Source organism: Penicillium chermesinum (assembly GCF_028974085.1).
Source record: "Penicillium chermesinum strain IBT 19713 chromosome Unknown utg000007l:1.0-2695246.0:1.0-2697696.0, whole genome shotgun sequence".
In the NCBI taxonomy this organism is placed as follows: Eukaryota; Fungi; Ascomycota; class Eurotiomycetes; order Eurotiales; family Aspergillaceae; genus Penicillium; species Penicillium chermesinum.
In genome coordinates, this window is record NW_026695317.1 from 2279151 (window position 1) to 2293146 (window position 13996).

Sequence of the window (13996 nt, forward strand, 5' to 3'; positions counted from 1 at the left end):
TTTAATGCTATCCAAACCCAGTACTGTAGCCGATCTAGAAGCAACCGCCTGAATAGCCGCTGGAATTGGGGCACGAGTCTAGCGCCGGAATTTTTCAAGACACTGGAGCAAAATAACACATCTAGTCACATTGAAAAGGCAGCTTGGCGAGAAAACCATTCTTACTGGAACAGGTTGCTGTTTCTCGCCTTCCAGCAATATTGTCAGTAGCCTCAAGTTTACCCAGGACTCCCTTCTTCGTAAGCTTCCATATAACCCCGGAGCAAAAGCAGAGTGTTGGTGATCAGAACCATTCCCTCTGGACGTGACAGATAAAATTGCATGGTGCACACGATTTCCATCAGCAATGATCCCAAATAGGGACGACCGCGAGACGCGGGTTTTTTCTCTAATTCCAACGGACCGGGGGGGGGGGGCATTTAGGGTACAAACCTCAACAAATGGGGATGATACCTCAATGTCCGTTTTAAGGCCTGAAACCGCAGATCCGAACCTAATTCCAGCCACGGTGATTGTAAGCCAGGGGCCCTTTTAGCTTTACGGGGAGATGGATCTTGCCCAGTGGACTAGTGGGACCGAGCCTTGTCTGTTCTTCACAAGAGTTCACACTGACGTGCGTAACCAGCTGATCGCCGTGCCCTGTCAAGGGACCTCGCTTCTGGAGTTGAGCTGAAATGCAACATTATCCAATACGAACTACCCCTCTAGCCAAGACTAAATAGCCCGACCAGGATCCATTAGAAAGGAAGCGAGGTGTGATCAGCGTAGCCAAAACGGGGGGGGAGCTGACATTCTATTCTGGGGGCTGAATCCTTTGCTACCGAATTTGTCGTCGCGTGGTAACAGAAGGGTCAGTCCTTCACGGAGAAGAGGAGGCGCTAGTCTTCAATAGGGTTTAATAAACTCTTGCATATGGCCCCCATCGAACTTTCACCAGTAAAGCGTGTGCAAGGGCCTGCGAAATGCATTTGATCAGGATCGATCGATCGATCCTGCGAATTCTTCGTTCTTTTGAAGCGACCTTCGCCTTTTCAACTCCTTCATGGGCCTCTGCCGGTCCTGGCAAATTTAATCGTCATCAGGGATGCCTAATTCTGCCCACTACATCCCAGCGCCTGGGAGCGCTGAATACAATAAACAGTTCCAACAGTGGGATGCTGATGAGCGACCACAGCAATATGCTGCGATCATCATATGTTCAGTCGCAGCGACCGTTTCGGTGGCATTACGTCTGTATGCCCAGCGCAGGTACGGTAAGGGCTGGGGACTGGACGACTTATTCATTATTGTGGCTTGGGTATGTCCATTCAACTGAAACTCTACTGAGAAATCGCTAACTCAGTTCTAGCTGATCGTTTTGGCCGAGTTGATTGCTTCTTGTCAAGCGCTGGAAAGTGGAGCAGGTCTTCACCAAATTCGCGTCCAGTACGAGGATCAGGATCCTCCTCATGCGCTTTCCTACATCTACACGGTATGCGTATCTTGTCTTCGAGTACAATCGCTTATCTAATATGCTGTGGTTGAAGAATTACTGGATCGTCGCTATCCTCTGGGCTCCAGGCGTTCTATTCGTCAAATTGTCTATCCTTGTCCTATACCGACGCATATTCCTCGTCCAGCAACGATGGTTCAAAGTTGCTCTTTGGGCGAATGGCGCGTACGCTTTGGGACTGGGCATTGCGTCCACTTTGCTGTTCATCTTCCAGTGCCATCCGATCGACTACTACTGGACTCGGTATGTCTCCTTCTACGGAGAACCAATACCAGGCGGCGCATGTTTGGCCCACACAGTCCAGTATCTGGGAGCACCGCAGATTCTCAGCACGGTTTCAGACCTGGTCATTCTATTCCTCCCAGTTCCGATCATCTGGAATTTGACTATCCAAACGGCGCGTAAGGTTGCTCTCTCCGCTGTCTTCCTACTTGGTGCTTTCACAGTTGGATGTGGAATCGCCAGGATTGCCGTCATCTTCCGAGTAACCAATGAAACGGACGTGACAGTAAGTTCCTGACCTCGTGCGCTTGAAATATTAGCGGCTAACTTGCCCTTCAAGTGGAACAATATTGATACAGTCACCTTCACTGTCGTTGAAGCCGCTGTCGGTATCGTCTGTGCCTGCCTTCCAGCTGCCGCGCCCTTATATTCCGCCATCATGCAGAAATTGGGACTGATGTCCCCATCTTCGACCGGAAACCACTACTACGCAAGCAACCAAAGAGTTAGTTCCCCGAAGCGACGCCTTTCGCGTCTGCCCAAGTTCTCTGGCGCCAAGCCACGATACGATGACCCCGGCATGGAATTCGAAGACTTGATCGCCGATCAAAAGTTCCAGGCATGGTCACCAAGAAGGACTGATGACATTGAAAGTGCCTCGTCGCTTCAACGGCCCGACAATGCCATTACTGTGGAAAATAAGATTGATGTGACCTCGTATGCCGCCGAGAATTCGTACCGTTAAGCCCGGAGTTTGCGGTCACTGTCGGACTAAATTAGTACTTGATACCCTACGATAGCTGTTTCAAAATCCATGAAGTTTACGAGATTCCACTCCCCCCATCTTTGATGTAGAATCCCGCCGAGAGACTTCAGGGGAGAAGATGTCCGCCTAAAGACCTGAATAATTCCTCACGTTCAGATGGCTCTTGATATTCTTAAATATATGGGCAGACTGAATGCTACTGGAACAACTCCATGCTCGATTACGACGAAAGTCCGATATGCTCTTGAAAGGACTCTTAAGGGCTAATTCAGTGCATTGAAGCAACTGGAGTTTCCATGCAAATGAAACAAGTATACTGATTGTCACTAGAGTCTAAAAACCCCCGTTGTACAAATTAGCACCCTGTCCGAGGACATCACACCAGGTTGCAGAAGATCCTATCAGGTCCAAGGCGATAACACCAGATTCAGAAAAGTTTTCAGCACACCGTTCATGATCCTTTGATTCGTATATCCATAAGAAGGTGTTGTTCATGAGCTATCTCCATATATTGCAGATGGTTCCCTTTTTGTATCCATGTCAGTACTCCGTGAGTGGGAAACGCCGCCCAGTAGAGAATCCGCAGCAGATGAGGTTGGACTCCGACTTCACTTCCACCCGCGCGGCCTTTCCTACCACCGTGGACACGCGCCCAGCGTAATGTCAGCCCCTTAAAGCAAATGCCATTACCTGGAGTACGCAGCGTACCGTCCATTTTCCAAAAAACTCAAACTGATCCTGGCTGCAGACTCCGTCCCCATTCCGCCTACCCCGCCGCCAGTCCACGCGTCGCGCCGGACCTCAGTTCGCGAACTCGCCTCGATTCCTGTTGTCGCAATCGACTCCACGAACAAGCAATCAAATCGATATAGTCGATGACGATGAACCCCTGTCGACAGCCCCGGCAGCTTACACACCACAGCGCTCTGTCGCGCCACGGAGGCCGAGAGACGTGATCGAAGATTCGGACGATATCGAGTTTTCGAGGCATCGAGACCTGGGACAGGGCGATACAAACGCAATAGAGGATAATCCAATCAGTAGCACTCCACCATTCGAGCCCGATACCCCCGGCCCCTGGATGCAGAGTATGATGCGTTGTTTGCCCCCGTTCAAGCGAGTAGCAAACGGCGCCGGCTAGTCGCAGATGAACAGGGCACAAGAGACCAGCCGTTACTCTCAGCGCGGGAACAAGCCTCGTCGTCTCCAGATCCTCGCCGCCAAACCCATGAAGCCCTCGATTTCTCTGCACCAAACCGCCTGCCAAGGACTACATCCACAGAGCCCGACGTGCACGCAACACCGCGTTTATCAGCGAAGCCTTCGACTCCCGGGTTCGTCACGCCAGGGAACACCAAAACGCCCTTCCGCAGCAAGCCCAAGTTTATGCTGTCCAGCAAGAAGCCACTGAGTAGCCAACCAGTTTACAAACTCGAGACACCCACCGCAACGCGACAAACCTCGCCGCCGGAACGGCGCAAACCGAATTTTGTCCTCCCCAAATCACCGTCCCCCAAGAAAGCAATTGATGATATTCCAGCGCCCTTCTCTCCTTCTTCGCGGGCCCTCCACCGCCGCGGGCGGGCCCGTGCCGGCGTGTCTGCGTATGCCCCGGGAGGAATGGCTGCGGAGGTGCGCAGCTGGATTCTTGAAACAGGGTCGAAGCGCGAAAACGCTCTGCCTCACCGCGTATCCACTATTGATACGGACAATTTTGCAACTGTGATCAGCCAGTATCTGGTTGCTGCACGAGTGCTCCATGCTCGACACGGGTTCCTGAGTAGCTCCGGGCCACTTGTATTTCTAGAAGCGGAAAAGGTGTCGGTTACATCCAATGACGGGGACGCTGAGATCCTCAGGCTTATGGTCATGGGCCCTCCTCGGTCGACGCCCTATTTAGTAGCAGCGGAAAACCCTAACTATGTTCAACCCGGAGACTTGGTAGGTGTTCATCGAGGGTTGGCGTGGGATGTGGATTTTCAGGCCTCCGGGTCTCGGAGGCCCCAAGACCCAGAGCAGTCCGAAGGGGAGAAATGGCTTGTGGCAATGGATTGGGATATTATACGTGAGCCGGACAGTTGATCTACCGTGAATCACGCTGCCTTCTATGATACCTATACCCTGTACGATTATATGTGGTAGAATTTATTTCTCAAAAGATCACCTAATATTTTGAGTGTGGGTATATCGTAGTTACAAAACACTTGAGAAAGGACCATTCTGATTGAGCCAGTTTAGTCCGAGACGGCCTTGAGAGCGTCCACAGCCACGTTACAGCCCCAGCGGACCAGCTTCTGCTCCTTCTCTGAAGCTGGGATATCACTCTTCGCAACAACCTTGCGCAGGAAGTAGATGAGGCCCTTGGCGATATGAGGCGTTTCTTGAACACGCAAGAATATTTGCATCAACCCATCCTCATCCCTAGACTCGTCCGACTTGGATTTATCTGCTTTCTTCGATTTCTTCTTGGCTTTCTGAGACTGCTGGATGATACTGATCAACAACAGCTCCGTGAAAACCTTCGTTTTAGGCTGTAGATAGGCAAAATTGAGGTTCTTTAAGATGCCAAGTGTGAGAGTACCATCCGCAACAAGCATGCCGAACATCTTGGCCAAGTTCACGACCGATTTCATGCTGACACTAGTCTCCTCGTCGTCGGGATCGAAGTCTGCCTCGTCGTCTGCATCGCCTTGCTCACCCATCTTCTTAAAAATATTCCACAGAGCGAACATGAAGGAGACCTTCAGACGACGTCCGGCTTCGGCGCAGAGACGGCGCGCAATCAGCGTGTAGAATGGGTTGTGGGCTTCTTCCTCCATGGCACAGTGTAGAAGCACACGGGGAATCTCAAATTCCTGGGCACGCTTCAGGCGTAACTTGGTAAGTCGAACCTGGGCATCTTGGTAATCATTCGCAGACATAATAGCCACGAAGATCGAGCGCCGGACATCCGTGTTCATACGGTGAGCTCGGGCGAGTTCGGCAATATCGGGCTCATCCTCGCTATCTTCCTCCCGCACCTCGGGTGCTTGGGCGGGAGCGCCAACTAGCTCTTCACGAGCTGCCACCAAGGGGTCCTCTTTCCAGCTAGCGCCAACAAGCCACCACTTACCCTTCTTGGAAGAATCGTGGATGTCGGCTCGGGAGATATTCATGGGCTCAGATGCGCGGATCACACGGTTGTTGTTCATTGAACCCAGAATCTTGCGCATTTTCGTAATGTGCTCCGAAGTGACGTTGGCGCCGATGGCTTCCTTGACGCGGTTGTTCTTGAGATCGGTGATTGTGTCAATCATGAACTTCGTGCGCACGGAGAGACTCTCCTCGCCGGCCTTTGCCACGGCAGGCTGAATCAACAGGACAATATCTTTCAGTGCGGATGGATCGTCTTGTCGAAGCTGGGGTCCCGAGTCTGGTCGACTGGTTAGGAATAGGTATCATGATGGCCAAGCGATATCACTTACTTCGGACGACTTTCAGAAGGAGCTCAGTGTTTGTCTCAGTAATCTCCTGCAAGAAGAGTCGGATATAGTCGAACATCAATGCGCTGCCGATCACATGGAAATTGTATAGCTGTGACAGTAGAGACACCAAGTTGACAATCTCCTTGCCCTCGAACTTTCCCCGCTCGTCACCACCAGCGTCTAGTGTTTCAACAAATCTTTGCACGATTTCAGCACCAAAGTCCATGCCCATGATTTTATACAAAGCTGCGATGAAACCCGCATGGAGCACGATGAAAGTGTCTTGCAGAGCCGCTCTTTCACAGATAAGCCCCATCAACAGGTTTATGATGGTCGATGTGACATGTTGACGGGGATAGTCTCGGTATAGCTTCTCGAACTCGCCGAGGATAGAGATCAGATTTGCCTCGGACAACTTGTTGAGGTGGCCCTGCGCTTGGCGTTTTAATCGAGTCATAGACTCAGACTTCGAATCCGACCGGCCCCGTAATGATGGAGGGATATACTTTTGGAAAGATGCATTTTCAGCTTTTGGTACAGGCGCGACGTATGGATTCTCCCGCTTTTTCGGCGGCGGTTTTTCATCGAAGCCCTCAAAGTCGCTGCCCTCCCCCATCTCCTCGTCTTGATCTTCATCTTCTTCATCACTGTCTCCAAATATTTGTTCATCAAGGTCATCTTCATCTTCGTCGCTGTCCATATCGCTAGCTTGCTCCGTTTGGGCGTGGAGCTTTTGAGCCTTGCGCCGTTTATTCAAAAGCCACTCATCAGCTTCCCTTTTGCGTTTCCGGTCCTCGTCTTCGGATTGGTCGCCAAGATCGCCCAGTAACTCATCCAAACCATCCTCTGCAAAAGCCTTGGGAAGCTTGCCGCCTTTTTTAAGGCCCAGCTTCTTCTCAAGCGCTGCAATCTCTGCATCATCCTGGTCTAATTTAGACTTGACATTTGACGGTATATGCGGGGTCTCTCCGAACTCGTCCTCAGACTCATTGAGATCAATATCTTCGTCAAAATTTTCGCTTTCCTCGGATTCGGAATCCTTTGGCGGAGGCTTTTTCAGGGCGGATTTCAGCGTCGAGACTGGCTCTTGCGAATGTGGCTTCTTTTTCGATGCATTTCGAGCAGCTTTGGACGTTTCCTCCTCGTCTTCGTCTAGATCTAAATCATCTTCGTCCTCTTCATCTTCCTCAACCCGCCGAGAAGGTCTTCCTGAGGGCTGTGAAGATTTCCGTGATTTTTTTCTCCGCTCGCTCGTCGCGCCGGCGGTCCTTGCGGGCAGCAGGTCCGGTTCGTTTGCGCTTTTTTTCGCCGTAGGTATCGCGAATCCCGAGCTCAGATCGCAAATTCCGGGGGAGGGATGTCGTATTATGCTGGGGGCGCTTGAATCTAGCCATTATGAACCTTTCGCAGTTGCTCAAACCCGAGCAAGTAGAGTGCGGTGAGTGAACTTTTTTGCGGCGACTGTTTTTTTGCCGGTTAAATCTGGAGGCGGCGGCCCACAACCCACAGCGGAGTTTCTTCCCCCACGAGAACTGGACTGCTCGGCGTTGGAAATTCCCCAGGTCAATTCTTGATCTCCTTGGCCATATTGCAGTTCGGAATGGCACCCCATCTGAGCCATGATGAGGTATGTTTTGCGGGAGTTTTGAGGTTGTGCAGGATTCAACCCCGCCGGCCACGCGACAAGCACCAAGTGTTCCGCTAACAGCTTGACCGACAGTTCTTCTCATCTCTCGCAAACCTGCTCACGAAGACATCCGACAAGGCTCGAGGCTCCGTTTTTTTGAGCCAAAAACCAGTTCCCAACACCGACGCAGATGCGCCTCCCTCTGTTGTGGTTCGCGCAACCGATGGAAATACCGGAGCGCCGAACCCGAAATCTTCTGGGCAAGCAGGCAAGGTCGCAAAGAACACCTCCTCGAAAGTCAAGTTCTCCACCATCGTCTCCCACAATGAGCTTGAGGCTTTTTACGCCCGCTACGCCGATGTTTGCAAGACGGGCATGACGGGCTTGAAGAAGCGAGATCGCAAGCGCAAGGCCAAGGCTAAGGGCGGAGCTGCGAAGGCCAAGGCATAGACGGCGCTTTTATTCTTGTTCAAAGGGTCCGGTTGCAATACATTCGGTTTGATCTCGATTTTGCCCAATCTTTTATTATTGCATTTCCAGGCGTTAGGGTTGGCTTTACACCAAGCCTTTGTGGCAATTATTGATCACGAGCTTTCCACTACAAGGTGTACATACAAAACCAAAACTCCGTCCTCGAGTATGTTATCTAAAAAAAATTTAAATCTGCAGAGACAAAGCTTCTTGCTGCATCTCCCGGGCTCGGTGGAAGTCTGCTTCACGCTAAAGTGAGAGCCAGCCAACCTTTTCATCTATCGCGAGGTTATGTCGGGGTGATCATTTGAAAGATTCTTAGAACCCCTACAAATATACTGACTCATGGAATCCTCGCCATCTAATTGCACCTGGAATCTGTAGTACTGTGCAAGGACTCGGAAGACATCCTGCCGTATTCATGTACTCCCCTTCGCACATTCCCAAGAAGCGCCAGGAACGTCTTAACAGTGATAAGGGGAGACCCAACTCACTGAATGGGAGGAGGTAACTCCGAATCCGCCAGACTTGGATGGAATCGATATCGCAGCTGTATGTCGACTACAGAGGGGTTTTGTGATACATTCTCTGATATGCGGGACATCTTTGGTCTTCTGCCGCCAGACTCCCTTCATTTCGGTTTAGATTCAACGGATTTCTTTCTTTCTTTCAACTAGGGAATATATCTCGTCCTCATCTCACAAATCCAATTGGCTCCCCGTGGTGATACCTTGGAGGAATCTAAGTGTATGCATAAACCGGGGTTTCGCATAGGAGTGGGGCGAGCTGCCAAGAGTGGACATGGGATCTGGAGAACATGGAGAAAATGCATGTAAAGCTTCATACATCCCTACAGTTATTGGGAATACTCAAATTGACATTGATCCTGATACTTGCAGCTTTGAGAATATGTTGACTGGTTTGTGTATAATAAATCATGGAAGCCTTCGGGCTTGGTTACCGAGGTATATCTCGAGTTGATGTGGTATTGAAGCCAATATTAGTACACAGGCGTATCGATCACCTACTCGCACTCAAGCTTCCATTTATCCGGCGAAATTGAGCTACATGAGCACGAGCGAGATAGATAGGGCAAAGGGCCGCTGGAGAGATAAAGATGTCATTACGTAGTATGGATCGGCCCCTCTGCGGAGAAGCTCCTTATCAGTCCGTGTTCCCCTCAGTGAGAACTTAGACCTCTTAGGAACTCTATTTGCTTTTTGAGAAGAACCTTTCCTCAAAAGACCATCTATAACACCTCTTGAACTATCCCACCTAGGTATTTGTCCACAGTAAAGATGGGTATCAAAGGGATTCGCACGGCCCTGAAGGTCGATCTAGATAAGCCTGCCCAAGAGCAGCAGGGGCTTCACGTATGTCTAATTTCGCCCTTCTAGTTCATGAACTATGAGACTAACTTTCTCTAGAACCGGTGGCACCCAGATAGTGAGTTCGCTGGAACAGCATAGTTGCCTCGCACGCATAACTGATCAAATCATGTGAAAGTCCCTGCATGCGGCAAGATCGCCAACAACGAAGTCGTCAAGATCGAATGCCTTGACTGGACCGGCGGTCAAATCAAGAATAACGACTCAGCCGACGATGTCAAGAATGTTGATCTGACGCAAATCCACTATCTCTCTGGTCCATTCGACATCGAGACGGCTGAGCCTGGCGACGTCCTGCTTGTAGAGATCCAAGACGTCCAACCCTTCCAGGAGCAGCCTTGGGGATTTACCGGAATTTTCGATCGCCACAATGGAGGCGGCTTTCTGGACGAACTATATCCAAAAGCGTATGTATCTTCCCAAAAGAGGTTGACTTCCATGCTCATATTATACACAGTGCCAAGGCAATCTGGGACTTTGAAGGGATCTTCTGTTCATCTCGACATATCCCGCATGTCCGCTTCGCTGGACTGATCCACCCTGGTATCCTGGGATGTGCTCCTTCGGCAGAGGTTCTAGCAGAATGGAACCGGCGCGAAGGCGAGCTGATCGCCGCAAACACCGTCGCTGAGCGAATCGTCGCGCAACCTCCCAATCCGCAGAATTCCCACGCTGGAAGCTCGCCAGAGGACATCAAAGCGAGAGTCGCGAAGGAAGGCGCACGAACGATCCCTGTGTGTTAACCCCCCCATCCACAGCCCGCCGACGACCATTGCTAATATCACCAGGGGCGCCCCGAGCACGGCGGGAACTGCGACATCAAGAACCTTTCCAGAGGCTCGAAGGTGTACCTGCCCGTCCACGTGCCCGGTGCAAAATTCTCCGTCGGCGATCTCCATTTCTCGCAAGGAGACGGCGAGATTTCATTCTGCGGCGCCATCGAGATGGCAGGCGTCATAACGCTGAAGTTTACCGTGATCAAGAACGGCATGGCGAAACTGAATATGAAGTCTCCGATTTTCCACGCAGGCCCCGTCGAGCCGCAGTTCGGCCCTGGTCGGTACCTGACATTCGAAGGCTTTTCGGTCGATGAGACAGGGAAGCAGCATTATTTGGATGCTACCGTCGCTTACCGGCAGACCTGCCTGCGGGTGATCGAGTACCTGCGGCGATATGGGTATAGTGATTACCAGATATACCTACTCCTGAGCTGTGCGCCTGTCCAAGGGCATATAGCTGGAAATTGTGGACATTCCCAACGCGTGCACGACATTGGGTGTTCCGATGGATATCTTTGATTTCGATATCAGACCTGAGGCGGAGATCACGACACGCGATATGGGGACTTGTGCCTTTACAAGCGAGTAGGATATTAGTATACTAAGAGATATCAGTTGATATTCTCCGTCATACTAAGGTAGCAGTCATCGTATCAAAACAACCGGTTTCTGGTGTTGCCGTAGTGCTTTTTTCAATTAGCCATATGCATGAGATTTACGTGTGTAAAGATCCAAAGTCGAGAATAAATCCCTTTCACTTAATGATGTCTATATTACATCATGTATCGTAGAAGCAACGCAAAGAACGCCTCGTGAATCGTGTTGAGAGGGTTAGTACAAGAAACAGGATCTTCAAGAGAAGAACTTCTTAGCAGCAGCTTTGTCCTTAGCCTCGCGGGCCTTGATAGTGTGCTTGACCTTGGCAATCTCATTAGTGATAGCCACGTCATTAGGGGACAGCTTCAGAGCATCCTGGAGGTCCTTGAGGGCCTCATCCTCCTCCCTCAGACCAATCTCTGCCACGGCGCGACGGTAGTACACCTTAGCCTTATCGGCATCCTTGGCCTTGGCGACCTCCGCAACTTCGAGGGCAAAGCCAGCCCACTTCTTAGCATCTGAGAAGCGCCCGATCTTGTTGGCGAGCAAAGCAGAGTTCGAGTGCAGGGTGAATCGGAGAGCCTTCATCTGCTCAGCCAGCTCCTTGGGGTCATTCTCAGCAGGCTCGGGGAACTCATTCAGGTAGCGCAGGGCCTTCTGGTACTTCTCCAGACCCAGCTCGTGATCACCACCCTTGAATGCGGTGTTTCCGAAACCCTTCAGCTCGGTAGCGATCTGGAAAGCCGAGGGGGCGGTCAAATCCTCCCCCTGGTGGTCCTCCGGGTAGTCCTCATATGGGTCTCCGGTGGAGTCCTGCACCCGCTTACTGGCATTCTCATAGTCCTCGCCCTTGAGCTCACCGCAGTCGACCACGGTCACGTCGAGCTTGGGCTTGTCGGATTGGGTTGGCAGGTTCTCGATCTTGCGCACGATGCTCTTTCCATTGATCACCTCACCGAAAACGACGTGCTTGCCATCGAGATGAGGGGTGGGAACGGTGGTCACGAAGAATTGGCTACCGTTGGTGGCGGGGCCCGAGTTGGCCATGGAGAGCAGGAATGGACGGTCATGCTTGAGGTCGAAATTCTCATCTTCGAACTTTTCACCGTAGATCGACTCGCCGCCCGTACCGTTGAACTGAGTGAAGTCACCACCCTGGATCATGAACTGCTTGATCACACGGTGGAAGATGGAGCCTGTGGGGATTGGTGTGTGGTTAGTCAGGCTCATGCATGCTATGCGCGGGGAAAGAGGGCGTCGTACCTTTGTAACTCAATGGCTTGCCCTGGGTACCCTCGCCCTTCTCGCCAGTGCAGAGCGCCCGGAAGTTATCGGCGGTCTTGGGAACAACTATTGACTCGATTAGCTAGGTGTTTCCAGCAAAAAAAATAATATGCGCGTCAGATCGTCCGTACCGTCATTGAACTATGCGACAATCTGAGTTAGTCGGAAGGCGTTTCAGTATGGGCTAGGAGAATGACATACAAGTTCAAAGACAACGCGGCCGGCCTTCTGATTGCCGATCTGGATATCAAAGAAACGCGAGAGCGCTCTGTTTCAGTAGTCAGTTTCAATCTCTTCAGGGCAGATCGGCGGATCCCCGCATTGGAAGGGACATACGAGAGCCAGCCATGGTGGATGGAGTAGGTGAAGTGAGAGTTGAGAGAAGAGGACAAAGAAACCAAAATTAGAAGAAGAAAATTATGCGATTGGGAAGTGGTGAGGAGGAGAGGCAGAGAGCTCTCTGATCTTTGGTGATGGTGGGGTGAGTTTCGGCCGATCTTCAGGAAGGTTCTATGCCCCCCAATCATACTATTTGCGCAACTTTCACTGCGGGTACTTCTCGTTATTTAATCTAGTTATCTAATATACAAGGTTGTTTTGTTTTTAGATCTCCTTTCATTGCAATAATTCTGGAGGGATTTGGAACTCAAAGGAGGTCTGTGTAGGCCCAGAGCCTGCCTCGCTCTCATCTTTATCTCCTTCCTTGGGCTTCGGTTCTTTCTTGGGGAGGTTCGTGTTGATTTCGATCGTAACCTATAGATCAACCCATCGTTAGCCGTTTGAGATGCTGCGGCGCAAAGGGAGAAGCCAGCAAAGGCAAAATGTACCGCCGCGTCTTCACTGCGATAATCAACACCCACCGGCCCGTCGTTCTTGAGCTCGACTTCCATCATGGCCTGGAAGACACCGTTCTTGACTCGCTCAGGGACATAAGAGGTTTTCATCTTTTCATAAAAATGGTCGTATATTTTGCGTGCGATGTCGGGTTTGGCGGCGTCGTGGAAATCTGGCTTGTTGCCTTTCTTCATCTTGGCGTAGAGGGTAAATTGGGAGACTTAAGTAGTATGCTGGTCAGTACAGAGAAAGCCCCGACAAGAGCAGAGCACATACCACATAAGATTTCGCCCTGAATCTCCTGGACATTCTTCTTCCACTGCAAACACCTCGGAGTAAGCTTCTAGCTATCCAAGCTCAATGCGACATGCTTTACCTGGTCGCCATTCTCGTTCGGCCAGAACTTGGCCTTGAGCACCTTGTTGACTATGGTCTCCGCTTCCTTTTCGGTATCCTCCTGACCGACGCCTGCAAACACAAGCAGGCCTCGGCCAACAGAGGGAAATGAGTTCCTCGTCCACACTCACAGAGGCGGACTTCACACGCTGGATGATGACTTTTGGATGTTAGAGAGTCAAGGTCAATTCGTATCCGTGCATTCCGAACCTTTCATGATATTCAACGCAATAAACAAAACTTGAATAAATGTCACTTAAAAAGCGCAATTCCAAAAACGAAGCAAGAGACCAAACCTAGAGTCTTGACGTGGGGTTCAGTAGATCAAACCGAGGGCGATCCAAATCGGACTTTCCCACTTTGCCATAGACACCCAGCTACGTCCGAGCACGCATCTATCGATTTCCACACAACTCAATTCAACCGACGTCCGGTTGTCGCCAGAGAATCCCTTGCGTGTTTCATGAAAGTTGGGGTTTGCCTCATCATAGGTTAATCGTGGGCGTTTCGCATTGCCGCCCGCTCGAAGTCACCGCCTTCTTAAAGAGGCAACCATCGAAGCTTTGCAAGTTGTGAGCGAATGAACGTATCTACGGCTCTCCGTCTTCTCCCTTGTTGGCGACATACTGGCGAACCTTCCACTGGACCGAAAAGATCCTCCTCCGCACCCCATTGT

General features: G+C 51.0%; 7 protein-coding genes across 7 annotated transcripts; 4 read left to right on the forward strand and 3 right to left on the reverse strand.

Annotated features, from left to right (window-relative positions):
- Positions 1 to 1084: 1084 nt before the first annotated feature.
- On the forward strand, positions 1085 to 2459 carry N7468_009607 (uncharacterized protein; the record flags this gene model as incomplete). The annotated part of the gene is made up of 4 exons (XM_058478903.1): positions 1085 to 1297; positions 1349 to 1471; positions 1527 to 2000; positions 2055 to 2459. The coding sequence occupies 4 exons, from the start codon at positions 1085 to 1087 to the stop codon at positions 2457 to 2459; spliced, it is 1215 nt and encodes a 404-aa protein (XP_058327233.1).
- A 701-nt stretch (positions 2460 to 3160) lies between these two features.
- N7468_009608 (uncharacterized protein) lies at positions 3161 to 4562 on the forward strand (the record flags this gene model as incomplete). The annotated part of the gene is made up of 3 exons (XM_058478904.1): positions 3161 to 3175; positions 3229 to 3568; positions 3622 to 4562. 3 exons carry the CDS (start codon positions 3161 to 3163, stop codon positions 4560 to 4562), a joined length of 1296 nt encoding a protein of 431 aa, XP_058327234.1.
- Positions 4563 to 4714: 152 nt separating this feature from the next.
- Positions 4715 to 7338, reverse strand: N7468_009609 (MIF4G domain-containing protein; the record flags this gene model as incomplete). The annotated part of the gene is given in 3 exon segments (XM_058478905.1): positions 4715 to 5892; positions 5945 to 7126; positions 7137 to 7338. The coding sequence occupies 3 exon segments, from the start codon at positions 7336 to 7338 to the stop codon at positions 4715 to 4717; spliced, it is 2562 nt and encodes an 853-aa protein (XP_058327235.1).
- Positions 7339 to 7544: 206 nt separating this feature from the next.
- On the forward strand, positions 7545 to 8021 carry N7468_009610 (signal recognition particle 14 kDa protein; the record flags this gene model as incomplete). Its single annotated transcript, XM_058478906.1, has 2 exons — positions 7545 to 7571; positions 7665 to 8021. The coding sequence occupies 2 exons, from the start codon at positions 7545 to 7547 to the stop codon at positions 8019 to 8021; spliced, it is 384 nt and encodes a 127-aa protein (XP_058327236.1).
- A 1319-nt stretch (positions 8022 to 9340) lies between these two features.
- N7468_009611 (acetamidase/formamidase family protein) lies at positions 9341 to 10728 on the forward strand (the record flags this gene model as incomplete). Its single annotated transcript, XM_058478907.1, has 5 exons — positions 9341 to 9415; positions 9470 to 9488; positions 9549 to 9837; positions 9888 to 10164; positions 10219 to 10728. 5 exons carry the CDS (start codon positions 9341 to 9343, stop codon positions 10726 to 10728), a joined length of 1170 nt encoding a protein of 389 aa, XP_058327237.1.
- A 333-nt stretch (positions 10729 to 11061) lies between these two features.
- On the reverse strand, positions 11062 to 12439 carry N7468_009612 (Peptidyl-prolyl cis-trans isomerase D; the record flags this gene model as incomplete). Its single annotated transcript, XM_058478908.1, has 5 exons — positions 11062 to 12002; positions 12070 to 12156; positions 12222 to 12231; positions 12292 to 12356; positions 12427 to 12439. 5 exons carry the CDS (start codon positions 12437 to 12439, stop codon positions 11062 to 11064), a joined length of 1116 nt encoding a protein of 371 aa, XP_058327238.1.
- A 266-nt stretch (positions 12440 to 12705) lies between these two features.
- On the reverse strand, positions 12706 to 13537 carry N7468_009613 (D-aminoacyl-tRNA deacylase; the record flags this gene model as incomplete). Its single annotated transcript, XM_058478909.1, has 6 exons — positions 12706 to 12843; positions 12918 to 13144; positions 13201 to 13243; positions 13301 to 13392; positions 13448 to 13480; positions 13531 to 13537. The coding sequence occupies 6 exons, from the start codon at positions 13535 to 13537 to the stop codon at positions 12706 to 12708; spliced, it is 540 nt and encodes a 179-aa protein (XP_058327239.1).
- Between the last annotated feature and the right edge of the window lie 459 nt (positions 13538 to 13996).